The sequence below is a fragment of the Nestor notabilis genome, unplaced genomic scaffold, assembly GCF_000696875.1.
Source record: "Nestor notabilis isolate BGI_N333 unplaced genomic scaffold, ASM69687v1 scaffold7625, whole genome shotgun sequence".
In the NCBI taxonomy this organism is placed as follows: Eukaryota; Metazoa; Chordata; class Aves; order Psittaciformes; family Psittacidae; genus Nestor; species Nestor notabilis.
In genome coordinates this window covers 1,308-16,471 of record NW_009927916.1, presented here as the reverse complement: position 1 = coordinate 16,471, position 15,164 = coordinate 1,308, and the positions used below count along the sequence as shown (strand labels likewise).

The 15,164-nt window shown below is 37.7% G+C and overlaps 1 protein-coding gene across 1 annotated transcript; it reads right to left on the bottom strand.

Annotated features, from left to right (window-relative positions):
* Positions 1–261: 261 nt before the first annotated feature.
* Positions 262–14,959, bottom strand: LOC104405545 (CD44 antigen-like). Its single transcript, XM_010014282.1, has 9 exons — positions 14,821–14,959; positions 13,161–13,340; positions 11,153–11,314; positions 10,154–10,339; positions 8,139–8,423; positions 7,110–7,295; positions 3,756–3,878; positions 3,015–3,093; positions 262–478 (listed from the first exon to the last, which is right to left on the bottom strand). The coding sequence occupies exons 1-9, from the start codon at positions 14,957–14,959 to the stop codon at positions 262–264; spliced, it is 1,557 nt and encodes a 518-aa protein (XP_010012584.1).
* Positions 14,960–15,164: the final 205 nt, after the last annotated feature.

Sequence of the window (15,164 nt, the reverse complement as noted above, 5' to 3'; positions counted from 1 at the left end):
TAACATAAACTTTTATCCCTCCTAATGCCCAGGACACAGTGAGGGTCCTCTGTGCAGGAACCGGGAACTGAAAACACTTGGGGGCTTTTTTCAGGAAGGAAATGTCAGATTTTTAACTCAGACAATTTTAAAGTGATTAAAAATGAATAAACTTAATTAGGTTCAAAACACATCAGTAGCACAGTGCATCGCTGAATTCCTATCCAGGTTCCATGTGATTGTGATTTCCCCAGCTCTGATCTACTCAGCAACTTGGTACCATTACACACCACTCTTCATGTCAAGCTCCTGGTGATTTTGTGTTTCATTAACGGTCAGGAATTCGTCACATGCTCCTGTTCGGTTATTTGACTGTTCTTTATGAACCAAGTGCACCATTTCTTGTGATTTGCTGGCATCTCCATTTAATCCACTTGTCTTCCTGTCCTCCACTGCCCCTTTGCCATTGTTAATCACCAGCTTTTTCTTCTGCCCACATCTAGAAAGAAATAAAAAGAAGTACTCTAAATGGAGACTAACAGAAATAAGGAAGAAAACGAAAGTCAGTATTTAGGGAAAGATGTCTGGAAATGAAATTTGTGTCTGCCAGTGTGGACTTAACACAATGCGAAGTGTAAAGTTCCCCCCTATTGCATATTCCAATTTTGAAAGCATCCCTCATGATATGCAAAAAATTTGGCAGGAGCTAACTTATTTGATTTGTATCTACTATTACTACAGGTAGGAATAATATTCATTACTGGCAGTTAGAAAAGATTTTCTATCCTTTGGATATATCCACATTTATGAACTTTGTATGTACCCCACTATAAGAATGACCTACAGGGTCATTATAAATCTAGACTTTGGACCACACCTTTGAAAACGCTCAAGTTCTTGAGATAGTGGTAAATATGGATTAAGCTCTCATTATGCAAGATAACTTTTCCCTTCTTTGTATTAGCATGTAAGGCCTGGAAGCCTGCCAACAGCAAGGAAATATGGATTACCACTCTTGTTGCTATCAACAGCATAGTTCCTTATGATGTTAAGGTAGTAAAGAACTACCACACTTCTAAAGTTACACTCACCACAGAGCTGCCCAATAAACTTGGTATGTAGCTTTGAATGAACACACACACACACACACACACATGCACTCATGTGTTTTGAATTAGTTGGCATTCACATGCAGTACACTGATGGCGCAATAACTATGGGTCTATGAATTTGAAAGGTCTTAGCAGAGCATAGATGGAAAAGATCCTTGACTTATTGTCATTTGGATCCTACTAGAGCAGTGAGGAAAGAAAAAAAAAGCCCCCTGTTTCATGCATACCAGAATACACTCCAGCTTCAAAAAGATTTCCTCGCAGTGATTAACACCTATTACTAGGGTCTAATCTGTGCATTCATATGCATACATGCGCCCACATGCACTTGCTCTCTTGGCAGCTCACTCCCAGATGCATGGAAGCTCTAAGTAAAAGATAGGTTTTCCATTAACAGTATCTAGGGTATAATTTACAGCTCTGAGATTGTTTAATTTCTTGTCAGATGCAATCTGCAATTCGCCATAGTGGCCCTGTTTGTTTCTGTGGTGACTCTGGGTTAAAAGGGAGGAAACAATGGCAGTCTCTACTTTTAGAGGCATAACAGAATAACATGTAAATCAATAAGCCATGCCATTCAGTCCATGTAACTCCAAAATCACTTCCCTGAAAGAAAGTTGTAGAGTTTTCTGTCTCATTATATGCTTGCTAGCTTTCTTATTTCAACAGGTCTCTAATAATACTGTCAGAGAAGCACTGATATTGTGGGTGACAGCCATAGGGCAAACACAGCAGGTGGCATCTCAGCATTGGCTTCAGCAAAACTGTAATCAGTTTTCTATGTCTGACAATTTGGCATTTCATTTGCAGTATTTTGTCTCACCTGGCTCCTGCATTATGGGCAGGGACTGCCTGGGTTGCTCCCTAACCATGGTGGCAGTGATTTATTCTAGCACCCATGCCATGTTTTGGAGGACCTTGACACTATTTCACAGAAGCATTAACATGTGCTTTCCTGCAATGAGCAGACTAGGAATAAATTTGCTCACTGCTTCCTGAACAAATATCTCCACGTATTATGCAGTACTCTGATACATAATATAAAATAGTTCAAATTCAGCATTCAAGTAGAAAATAGATACTCTCTTAAAGGGTTCAACTTTAACATTCAAGTCACAAAACAACTGTGTAAGACAATTGAGAAGTAACCTCAGAACAGCCCCTGGAGAAGAGAGTAAGTGAAGAACATTAGAGCTTATCCTTCAGAGTATTTTCAAATTTCCTGACTAACTTCACACAGGTCACTGCAATTTCTATTCCTCAGCTTTCTCATCTGTAAACTGGAATAAAACTTCTAAGTAAATCTGTAAAGCTATTGAGTGCTCTGCTTTGCATCCCTGTGACTGCCAGCTGTGGTACTGCCTTTTGTTTGGAAGGAACAAGTTAATCCTGTGACAGCTATTGTCTAACACAGCCCTTAACACTGTACACAGACAACACTGTTAATGGTGGAGGATTACACTCAGTTGGGGAGGGACTCTTTGTTAGGGACTGTAGTGGTAGGACAAGGGGTAATGGGTTTAAACTTAAACTGGGAAAGTTTAGATTAGATATAAGGAAGAAGTTGTTCACAGTGAGGGTGGTGAGGCACTGGAATGGGTTGTCCAAAGAAGTGATAAATGCTCCATCCTTGGTGGTGTTCAAGGCCAGGTTGGACAGAGCCTTGGACGACATGGTTTAGTGCGAGGACCTTAAGACCCCCATGGCAGGGGGGTTGGAACTAGATGATCTTAAGGTCCTCTCCAACCCAAACCATTCTATGATTCTGATTCTATGACAAGAAACAGTCTAATTCTCAGTTTAAATGCTTTCTATGTTTTGCCACCCTGAAAATGCCCAATCTTGGAAGCTTAGCAGGTTTTGGCCCGGATCTTGTCTAGAGTTAAACAGTGTGTTCTGAAAAAAATAAAGGGGCTCTCTTACCTTCTCCGACTGTTGACAGCAATGCACACTGCAAGAATCAGTGCAAGTGCCACAAGAGCAGCAACTACGATCAGCCATTCTGTGGGCAGAGTTGAGGGAGGGGAGGAGAGCGTGTTAGTATCTCATGTAGTTTTGCCATTTTGCACAACTGCAAGAACTACCCATGGCAAGAACTGCCCATGGCAGGGGGTTGGATATAGATAATCTTTAAGGTCCCTTCCAACCCAAACCATTCTGTGATTCTGTAACACAAGCTTCTTCAAACTGTCAGCCTTTTTTCCTAGCTTGCATGAATGTTTGTTCATTTTACAAACTGCTTCTGTGCAAATTCAATACTTTTTCATCATTCAGCTATGAGGTTAACTCAGATCAAATACCCATCACTGTTGACAACTACAAGCACTGTACTTCAGTGGGCATAAGTGAAGATGGTTGCATCATGGTGTTGGCTTCTTTGCATATATCTTTACTGAATTTAGCCTGATTTCATGTCAATTTATAAAGGTTATTTGGATCTTAATCCCATTCTCAACTGCATGATTCCTCTCATCTCGGTATGGCTGGAAAATTATACGAGTTACAATATGCTCCATTTTTCAGACTACGAGTGAAAATGTGTAATATCACCTGATTCAGAACAAAGCCTGAACAACTGTAATTGACCTACATTTTCATCTCCTTCTTCAGTTCATGTTAATATAATTCTGCAAACTGTTAAAACATATGACTTCAAAAACTGACCTGGTAGCTGGGCCAACCTTGGTTGTGAAACTATTGTTGTTGTTGTGGTCTCTCCAGGGAAAGTCGTGGATTCATGATGCCCCCTGTGTGGTCCTTGATTACCATATATACTGGGGGTAGACCCTAAAGAATGAGACCATCCATTAGGCCAAATATGCTTAGTGAATATCTAACAGCGAGGCACAAGGACTATGACTTTCACAATTAAAAATAGATACTCTAGAAAGTTCATGCTGAGGTCATTAAAAAGTATTTCTACTGAAAACTATTACATACATTATGATCATCATAATCATCTGAAATATGGCTAGTTTCAGTATTCTGAATAATGAAACTCATGGGTTTTCCCTCCTGTCTTTCTCATATATATCCATTTTGATTACGCTATACTTTTGTGAACCAAAATGTAATTACGATTGCCTAGAAATGTTCTGTAGAAAATGTAAAGACATGTGAACATTGGTAACTTTTGAAGAGGCTTCTGTCATGCAACTCAAACATCTTGTCTGTTCTATAGGGAAAGGAGAGTGAGAACAGAAGAGAGACAGAAAAAGAACTTTACTTTTTTATTTAAACCTAAAATGACCAATATGGAGAAATTCTTAAACTTTGGGTGTTATTCTTACACAGGATAAAACAATTTCATAAAATAGAAGGATAGTTCTCTGAATGGTTTTAAATCTGATAGCTGCATATAGAGTGGGACCTTAAAAATTTAAAATATTATTCCACGTAGAAAAAAATGCCCTCTTTAAACTTGGAGGTGGCTCCCCTTGCCCTTTTTAGTAAGTTGTGTAATTTGGTTCTAAGATATTTGAATCAAAATGCATACTTCCAGTCTCAAGCGTTTGCGATGCAATTGCATTTCTGGCCCATGCCGTTACCATATGGCTGTCCCAAGTCTAAAATTATCAGCAGACTACAGATACTGTGATTCATCTGGGGCAACTACTTCATTATCACTACAAAAAAAGATATTACAGATCTCCACCTCTCTGATTTCTTCCAGACTGTAACAGAGCAAACTACGCACTTATTCTAATCAGCTGTAAAGTTCTTTTTCTTTAACACATACTGCAATCCATTTCTGATCTCATTTCCTAATAACAGCTGGCAAACACAAAACTGAGAAATACGTTTTTTTTCCCGTTAAGTTTAGCCAGTTCATGAATCTTCCAGATGTTCTCATTATTTTTAACAAGAAACTTATTAATTGGCACCTTGTTTTGTGCAATCTCACCACAAAGGACAGAGCACTAATTCAGCAACTAAGGGTCCTGATCTAGCCTCCAAGAAAGCTAACCAAGAAGAATATACTTGTCTACGCCACACCTCAGCAGATTTTGTTTTAAGGTGCTTTATATCACCCTTGAGAAATGCCAGAGCTTTTCCATCACAAAGCCCCTTAGAAAAGCACTCAGCTATTTATTAATAGAGAGCTGCTACTTCACCCCTCCCCTGAGCACTGAAAAGAAGCAGGATTCAATCACGTCTCCTGCTGTTCTGGCTCCAGGGAGCTGCTTGTAAGTGGAAGGGAGGGATCCTCAAAAGCTTTCTACATTTCATTCTGATGACAGACTAGATTCTTTTTCTTTTTAACAGTTATGTTTTTGGTTTCTTCAGTGGACTGATTTGTTATTCCATGGACACTTGGACAACACATCAGTCATTAGTGTGATGTCAGACCACAGCTTAAACTTTGCTACAGAGAAAAACAAGTGAAAGAAAGTAGCATAGCACTTTAAGCCATTCATTTGTTCAGAGAAAGCCTTTAACAATACATCTGCTGATACATTCATGAATCTTTTTTCATTCAATTACAGCTATATGGGGCAACATTACAAATCAATGAACCCTTCAGTAAATAAACTCTTTTCTGATGATGGTAGTGTCCAAGTAATTCCCCTGTATTGTGTTTTTTTAAAAGTAACAGGAGAAGATAAATGAAAAAAAGAATATGGCCTTATGAGCCTTTGCCAGGACACTGACAGTGCAGAGATTTGACACAGACATGCACTTTGAAAATTATCTTCCAAAATGTTCTTACAGGTTTTATGTGCTCAAAACAGAAAGCTAGCAATCATTTTTTCATTGCATATAATGTCTGCAAATAAAATTAAGGGACACATTGTATTCACTGAGTGAACAGGGCAGCAAAAGAAAAGAAATGAGTTTGTTGTAATAGGAAACCATTACTAAAACTAGATTTATCTTTCCAATGAAATTCTTTCAAATACATTGTTTGCATTTATATTGCTGTGCCTGTGTCAAAGTACTAAGTCAGGCAATTTTTTCATAGGGTTGGTTTTACTGGGTTTATATAAAATTCTGGAAAAAAGAAAAGCCAGATTCTGACTATGAATTAACAATTAATTAATAAACCAATTATCTTTAAATTGTTTGCTATATAATGTTATAAAAATATAAGTACCTAATCTTGCTTATGGGCAAAGAATGTGCACAGACCATTGGCCAAAATCTACCCCGGGATCCTTCCACTGACTTTCTTGAAAGTGCATGGGAATAGTATTTGGATTATTGTGCATGAGAAGTAGCATTTTGAAAAAATCTTACTGTAAAGATGATTATTTGGATGGAAGCTGCATTTGAGAATAAGTCCCTTAATTTCCCATACTTACCAGCATGTGACCACACACACACAAAAAGAAAGATTGTACGTAGTATAATAAGTAATCACTGTTATTGTTGACAGCACTAACTCTATCTGAAGAATAACCCTCAAAAGAAAAAGGAGTTGTTCCCATATAAAATGTCAGTTGCAGCCCAGTAACACAGCTATAATTAATCACTGGCAAGATACCAACAGCAAATACACCCAGGGGAATAGAGAAAGGTTTCACAGAGAATTACTTTTTCTTTTTTTTGATACATGTTCAGTTAATGTAGAGGGAATACAATTAGGGACAAAGTGACAGCAAGTTAAGCATAACACAGCTATCATTTGTGCGCAGCAAAAAAGAAAGCCAAACTGTTATCACTCAGGTATGGGCATGAGGAGAAAATTTACCCTTGCTCACTGTAATAGTTATGTTAACACATACAGACAATTGAATATAAGAAAAAGTTGTATGCAGACCACTATTTTCAGCCTCTTAGGAAACGACTTCTGCTTTGCAAAGGAAGAGATTCCCTTTAGTGGCATCTTACAATATGGTTGTAATCAAAAACAAAAACAAAAACCAAAAAACAAAAACCCCCAAACCACCAGAAAGGAAATAATATGATAATAATTCACAATTATAGTTAGTACACATGTTTTTTGACTATTGCCACTGTCCAAAATAACAACTAAATGATGGATAAATGAAAATGCTTGTAATTTATAGTTCTTACTAGTAGGAAGAGGAGTCTGCAATTGGTTAAGATGATCTTCAATGTCTCGGAAAACTCCAGGTATCCAATTGATATGGGAACCATCCGTGGTGTTTGCTTGTTCACTGTCACTTCCAGGTGGAGACCCAGGTGCCAGTGGCTCCTTGGTTGCTTTCTCTTGTATAACATCATCCATGGACTGTGTGACTGCCATGATGATGGCATGATCAGCTTTAGCAGTGAGTGCTCACAAAACCACCACCCATGTTTTTTCCCTTTCATGTACCACAGCGAGCCCAAAAGCACGTCCATCCTCCTTATTCAAAGCACAGAAGGAGAGAAGACATGAAGACCTCCCCTTCTTCAACACTGTCACTGGCTTCTGAGAGACCCTTAAGCACCACATACATGCTCAACACACTGAAGGGAGATGTTGTCTACAAGTACAGATTCCAGTGACGGGTGGAGAGGGAAGACCTTCAGAAGAAGGGACCACAGCACCACCAACCTGACCCTGTGACTCAGGACTGAGCAGCCATACTGCAGCCAGATCTGTTGTGGTCTTGCCTGGCAATCCAGTGGTGAAGAGAAGTAAGGAGTTGAAGGCAGAATTTAGGGGACACAGTTCTTCTGTGATCGCCCTGCCCTCACCACCGGGATAGCACTCGTCAATGATGGCGCTGCTGCTGAGCCACAGGAGCAAGCCATCTGCTTAACACACCAGAGCACCTCCACCACACCAAAGATGATGCCAAAGCATATCAAGCCTGAACCCGCTGATGTGCAAGAAAGGAAGGTAGGACTGGGGATTCAGATCACCAAAGTGCAAAGTGAAACATGCTTCAGCAGAAGACATAAACCACCAAGTCTATCAGCAAGAAGGTAATTCTATCAACAGCACAGATCCCACCACAGATTTTTGCACTGCAAGTCCACACCAAGAATGCAGACCCCCAGGATGAGAAAGATAGGGAGAGAAGCCAATTTCAGAAGAAATAATGCCTCATTTCACACCAGGCATGAGAAATGAGTATGATCCATTATTCTTACTGGTACCCGTCAGAGGAGCGTCATCGCCAGCTTTGTTTGTACTAGCTGTGGTCCTGTGGAGGACCTCATCCCCAGGGGCGTCTGTGGGATGCGTGATGCCTTCAGTGCCCTGTCCTGGTTCATTATCTGAAGACAGAGGTGGCCAAGTTTGGTCTTCGTGGTGGGCACCGTCAGGAGAGGCAACAGCTGTTACCACGATGCGAGGTGCCCACACTTCTTGGGTTATATCTTCTGGTTTCAGAAAACCCGTGGAGGCTGTGACTGTTGTAATGATGGCTAAGTTAACTTCAAAGATGTTTACAAAACCCCACCTTACATATTTCCCCCTCATTTTATTTAGCAACCTCTACCTTTTTCTTCGTTAGCCTCTCTAAAATATACATAAAACCCCTTCAACCCAAACAAACAAACAAAAATAAAACCCCAAAACCAAACAGCAAACAACAGAAAAGCCACAAGTAAACAAGATCTTCTATATATGTCACGTTATTTTTGGTTTGTCTCTTCCTTCACTAGCACTCTAATGGTCATGTTAGTAGTTGCTTATTCATTTCTTAAATTTCTGTATGTATTAAGCACATAAAGCAAAAAGTAGATAGCAGCCACTTCGACTATTTGTGCTTGAAAATACTGTCATGTTAAAAAATGGGATTTTTTAAATTTAGTTAGGCATTTCTCTTTTTCCATGAGATGATCATAAAGATATGTGATGGTCTCCCAAAAGAAGAACTGAAAATTCATTCAAATGGAAGATTAAGACAGAATTACTTAATGAACATCTTTCACACATCATTCTGGCAGTGCTAAGACTGGTACTGATGCAGAAAAGTAAGCATGTCACAAAAGCATGCTAAGAAATTGGGTAACCTAACTAAATGCACTGTCAGAATGTCTGAATGTTCAAAAATATTAAATAATAAAGGTTAAAATGTATTCAAAATTACACCAGCGAAAGTTATCAATCCTAAGCAAAATGAGAAACCAAAAGATGCATTTCCAAACAGTGGCCTAAAGTCTTTGTTTAAAAATACCTACTAATCACTGTTTAGAAGGGAGAAAAAAATTAATATTATTTTCAGAATAAAATGAGTATAAGGATTCCCATTGTTACACAGCAATAAGATTCGAATTGTTGGAAAATATTTGAATAAATTGCAAAGTTGTAGTTGGGTTTCCATATTTGCAATTGGTCAGTCAAGTGACAGAAATCTTAAAGGACTGAGGAAAATTAAGTGTGAAGCTTTACAGGATCTCTTCCACACTTAGAAGCAGGGAGTAAAAAACTGTATTTCAATCCACACAGCTTTTGGTTTTGATAGCTCTTTGGCAAATCCTAGATGTTGCAGATTAAATAACCCTGATGAAATTGGATTTTGAAGTAGGAAAGGGAAAGCATAAATACTAATTTTCCCTTAAATTTTTTTTTTTTTTGTAGAAAATGCAAGAAAGATGCAAAAAGTTTCAAAGCACTAGAATGTCATAAAAATCCATTATTAAACAATTAAAGTATTTTAAAAAAGCAATATTTTGATTTGGGAAAATTTTAATTGGATAACATGCAGAGCTTGGGAATCAGAGTTAGAACCTTGCTGAACTACATGCACAAACTGCAGCAAGTTATGTCAGTTCAAAGTAATAAGAGAATCTGTGGCAACACCAAGACAAGGAAAAATCAGACGTGAAAAACTATTTTTATATCTATGAATCATTTACAGCACCCGCCACCGCCACAAAGCAATTACTTTCTCAGTATCATGTTCTACTAAAAATAAACCTGAGAAAAGCTGGGGGACATAAGAAACAGGGCACCTAGAGAAAAAAATATCCTTAAGCAAATAGAAATTCTTACTGGGATGTTCACATGCAACAAAATCATAGAAATGATTGCACTGCAAGTCCACACCAAGAATGCAGACCCCCAGGATGAGAAAGATAGGGAGAGAAGCCAATTTCAGAAGAAATAATGCCTCATTTCACACCAGGCATGAGAAATGAGTATGATCCATTATTCTTACTGGTACCCGTCAGAGGAGCGTCATCGCCAGCTTTGTTTGTACTAGCTGTGGTCCTGTGGAGGACCTCATCCCCAGGGGCGTCTGTGGGATGCGTGATGCCTTCAGTGCCCTGTCCTGGTTCATTATCTGAAGACAGAGGTGGCCAAGTTCGGTCTTCATGGTGGGCACCATCAGGAGAGGCAACAGCTGTGACCATGGTGATTTAATCAGCTGTGAATTCCATGTGTGTGTTGCTGTGCCCCTCCCATTCCCACCACATCCCAGTCTCCACTTTAAACCACAGCTCCCCTTTCCTTGCCACAAAAGAAGGAAGACCTTCTGTCCTCCCATACATTATGACTGTGTTCTCAGTTTATTGATCAGACATTTTCATTTGCTATTCTCATCCACTTAAAGGATTAAATTACATTTCCTCTTATTTCAGCAGTAAGTCATATGTTTCTCATATCATGTTTTTGGTATATTACTTTGCAGGCCTAGATGGCATGTGTTATATGAGACTGCCTCATGATAATTGTGTCATGACAGTTTTGTAAATTACTTTCATAATTCTATGCACCAGAGGAACAAATGTTTCAATAAAATGCATGACAAGAACACTTTTCTCAGATGAATATTCACAAATCAAAACCATTAACCTATAGATGTACAAATATACATACTTATGTATTCAACTTCATAGTAAAGACAGTGGGGTAACACCAAATAGTGTAACATATGTAATGAGATGGATGCAATTCCAAATCCTACAGTCATGCTTCGCTAAGGAACAGAGAGCACTGAAAGTGGTGTTCATAACTAAAAATAATAAACATTTCATAGAGCTAAAATTGAAAGCTTCTATCTCGCCATCACCCAAGCAGAGCACAGAGAAAATTAATCACTGTATAATTTATATTGTTGTCTTAAGTTACTCCTCACTACAAGTTCATGCAATATCTTTTCAAGACAGACCATCTGAGAGACAGAAGTTATGAAATATATACAATTGACTAGTACCTGTAGTGGATGAGTCTTTTTCATGACTATTCTTTCTGGAAGGAATAATTCTATCCATTACAGTAGGTTGTGTGCTGTAATTCTCTCCCTTGTCCCAACCTGGATACACCAATGGGTCTTGCACTGAGTCGTTCTGTTTGGCCCCATGGTTTGAGGGCATAGCTGTTATGATGATGGTGAAGCAATTATGAACCCAGTATATAAAGATCCATTTCTCATATTATTCTCCTCTTCGGTTCTTGTCTCTATGACAGGCCTTGCTCACATGTCTACTACATTTAATGGCAAAGAGAAGTAAAGCAGATTTGCTTCTCATTCCAGTTTATGTTTAGAAAAGCTGCCTACTGTCACCAATAGGACTGACTCCTTGAACGTACACTTTTTGGAATCAAGCTATTTCATTTCAGAATCAAAATATCTCATTGTTTTTCAAAAGTATTTCCCCAAATCATAATGACTTTTTTATTGGTTAAATATCAAACCAATACAAACTAATGCAGAATTAACAGCAGCAAAGGCAGAAATAACTGCAAGAATTTGACCCATCGGTAAGATTTTAATCTCAGTATTTGACTACATTAGTTATATACAATGTCTTCCCCTCAGAATTTCAGTTTTTTTTTAGTTGCATCATCTCCAGGAAAATAGACAAGGGAGTCTGACAGCGGGGAAGGCTAGCACATGCTGTAGATTTGTGAATGATGCACACAATAAGACAGCATTCAACTGGAGAATATTTGATATTGCAGTTATTTAGAAAAATATTATAATGTCTATTTCAACCATTCTCTCGCTTTTATTAGACAGTCACAGCAAAAGAGTATCCAAATTTTAATAAGTAGCATTACCATCCTTAACCCCCCCAGCTCAATCAAAAAACCCAAGAAAATTGCCTCAGTATGTCAAAATTTTAATTACAACTAGGTCGAATTATATTGCTACAGTAATATAATGTAATATTTTTATATATCAGTAATAGTCTGTACTGCATTACCAAATTTTTAAAGGATGTTGATGAAACACCTGGGGTTGATATCTTAGATGAATGTGGACTTAGGGACAGTTGATGCAGTAACCTACACAAAACTTTTGCTAATAAGATTGCATTTAGTTGAAGGAATAAATCCACATTATACATAATCTCAAGTAATATTTATGATATGCTTGTTTTCAGTGACCTGTGTTTGATAATGTGCAAGAGCAGATGCTGACTGTGTTAAATTCACTGCTGGCAGAACTTAGTACAGCACATCAGTCATCAACTAGTAAACCTTGCACACTCACAGGAACAGAAACTAATATACGTTGATTTTAAGTTACTAGCTTTATAGTATAATTTGATCTCTTACATTTCAATTACTTCAGCCAATGGGAGAAACCTCTCTTTTATTCTACACTATTCTTTGTTTTCCTCCCTTCATCACCAGTATCATCTTGTCATAGTTCAAAAACGGAGTGAGTAGATATTTTAGGTAAGATAAGATTAAATTGAAATAACTCATCTTATTTAGATAACTTATTTTAGATAAGTTATAGATATAATTGCCATATTAACAAAAACCAAGCAAAAACTCCCACAGGTCCAATAATGACTTGCAAGAGGGGAGTGAACACACCTCCCAAATATGTGAAAATAAACCAGACATTATTCTTTTTCTGTTTAAACATTCACTGTTTCCTACAGATACAGCCCTAGTAGATAGCCTGTTAAAACCTTATGCCTGCATAACACAGAACACACAATGTAAGAGACAGTTACAGAATTAATCTTAATTAGTTAATATAGGTCTCAGCACACAATCCAAATAGGAGACAAAGCAAACCTCCAGGAAAAGGTCTGTAGAATAATTAAAAAAAAGCCCCAACAAACATCAGAATTGCTCAGGTTTATTCACAGAACCTCTGTTATGGCCTCAGAATGCAAAATTGTTTGTAAAAGAAAAAAAATCCTAAACCTAAACCTTTAGTAAACCCTCATAATTTACTAAAATGTGACCTGGAATGTTACCTGATGTTACATGAGAAGACTCCTTTTCAATATAATTTTCACCTGCAACAGTAATTTCATGTTGTTTAATACTCCCAGTAGTATTTGCAGGATTTTGTTCTTGACTGATCCATCCAGAATGAACAGTGTGTAACAGGGGATGTTGGGTTGGTCCTTGACGGTTTTCATTTTCACTTGTAACTAGTGTTGATAAGATGATGATTAAATCAGTAATGATCAAAACACCCAACACCAGTCCTATAATTCTCATCTTCATCATCTACACAAGAAGGGTGCTTGGCTTTTGTGTTTTGCCTTTTTCCTTCCATTGTTGCATTCAATGTGAAATAAAGGTGAAAGAAAAGGAAAAAGTCCTTTGGAAACCCTATCACACAAAAGCATCACCAGGATCAGAAGATTTAAGTGTGCTAGAAAGTATCCCAGTGACCAATGGCAAAGCTATAGGAGAAGCAGTGGAAGAACACAAAGAAACAAGAGCTTGCATCTCTAGTTCATAACTATTAATGCTAACTTAACTGTTGAGTCTGTGTATGTTGTGCTTTTAAAAGTAAAAAAAGATTATGCACTTTCTCTTTTGAGTTTAATTATACAATTGCAAGGCTGGATCAAATGAAATTGTCATTTCTTCTGGGGCTGGATGAGTAAAATAGGTATGTTTATCAATTCAAAATTGAAAAGCATACTTGTTTTGAACTCAGTAATAATTAAAGCTCTTATTGATAAAATAAATTCATTGCTCACTCTTTAATTTGCCAATGTTAACATAGCAGAAGATGCAGTCAGAAATCACTTGAAATACCACCACCATAAGAGATTTTCTAATAAACATTAAAAGGCTTAGAAAAGATGCAGAAAAAAAAAATTACCTATAACACTAAAATGAACATTAGAACTCAGCCTGAAATATATTTGCCTGAGGTATTGCATGCTTCCATGAGCCGTATATTAGCGATAAAGCAAAAGGTCCTTAATCAGAGCATGCGAAGAACAAAGAATAAACTGGACCTAGTACATATGACATAAGTCACCAGCTAGAGAAATCTATGTTATTTCCCGAAGAGCACAAAGCTGAAGGAACATTTATCTTCACATTCAGGCAATGAAATGTTCATACAGAGGGCACTCACGCAAATGTAATTCATTTTTTTTTTGTAATTAAACCAAATACCTATGGATTGTCTTGTAAAAAAAAGAAAAAGTTAATTTTAACTAATTTAACTGATTAACAATACTTCAGAACTAAAACAAAGTTATCACAAAAATTATTTCTGGGTGATAAGTAATTATAGCACCTGTTCTACACTGTGTAAACCTGTGTAAACTTTCACTGTTCAAAACAGTCTAAGAAAGACAGGTATCTACCTGCTGAAGGCAAATTGTAGAAATCCAGAGAATGTCTAAATCCACAGGAGGTAGAAAACGTTTGCTTTTATAGAGGGATAAGAAGGTTTTCTGCAAGTAATGAAGATTAGATGCAAAGATAGACTTGGAATGACAGATGAATGTACCTCTGAGGGCTCTAGTATAAATAATGTAAAGGCATTATACTGAACTGAGGTTAATGGTATGGGAATTACAACCAGCTGCACCATAACAGTGTTATACTTCACTGAATTTTGTCACAAATCTGAATATTATCTGAAATGCTTAATTGCTTTACCCCTGCCAGCAGAGTTAGGATGCTGCTCCTCTTCATCTGTATGAGCAGGGTTCCAGTGATCTTGTGTGGAGATTTCCAGAAGTGTTTCATGTTGTGAGTCCATAGCTGTCAAGACAGCGGGGTATTCAACACTGACCATGCTCCACACCTACCACTATTACACTACTGTTAGTGTGCGCCATAAAGGTGATGGAGAACAGAAATTCATGCACAGCTTAACTATAGTAGCTTCTTATCAAATCCCTTTACATCAAACCAGTTGTTCTTCTCTTTGCATCGAACAGAACAGAAGTTTCCCAAGAAGAATGGGCAAAACAAGTAATTGAAGACTAATGCATACCAGA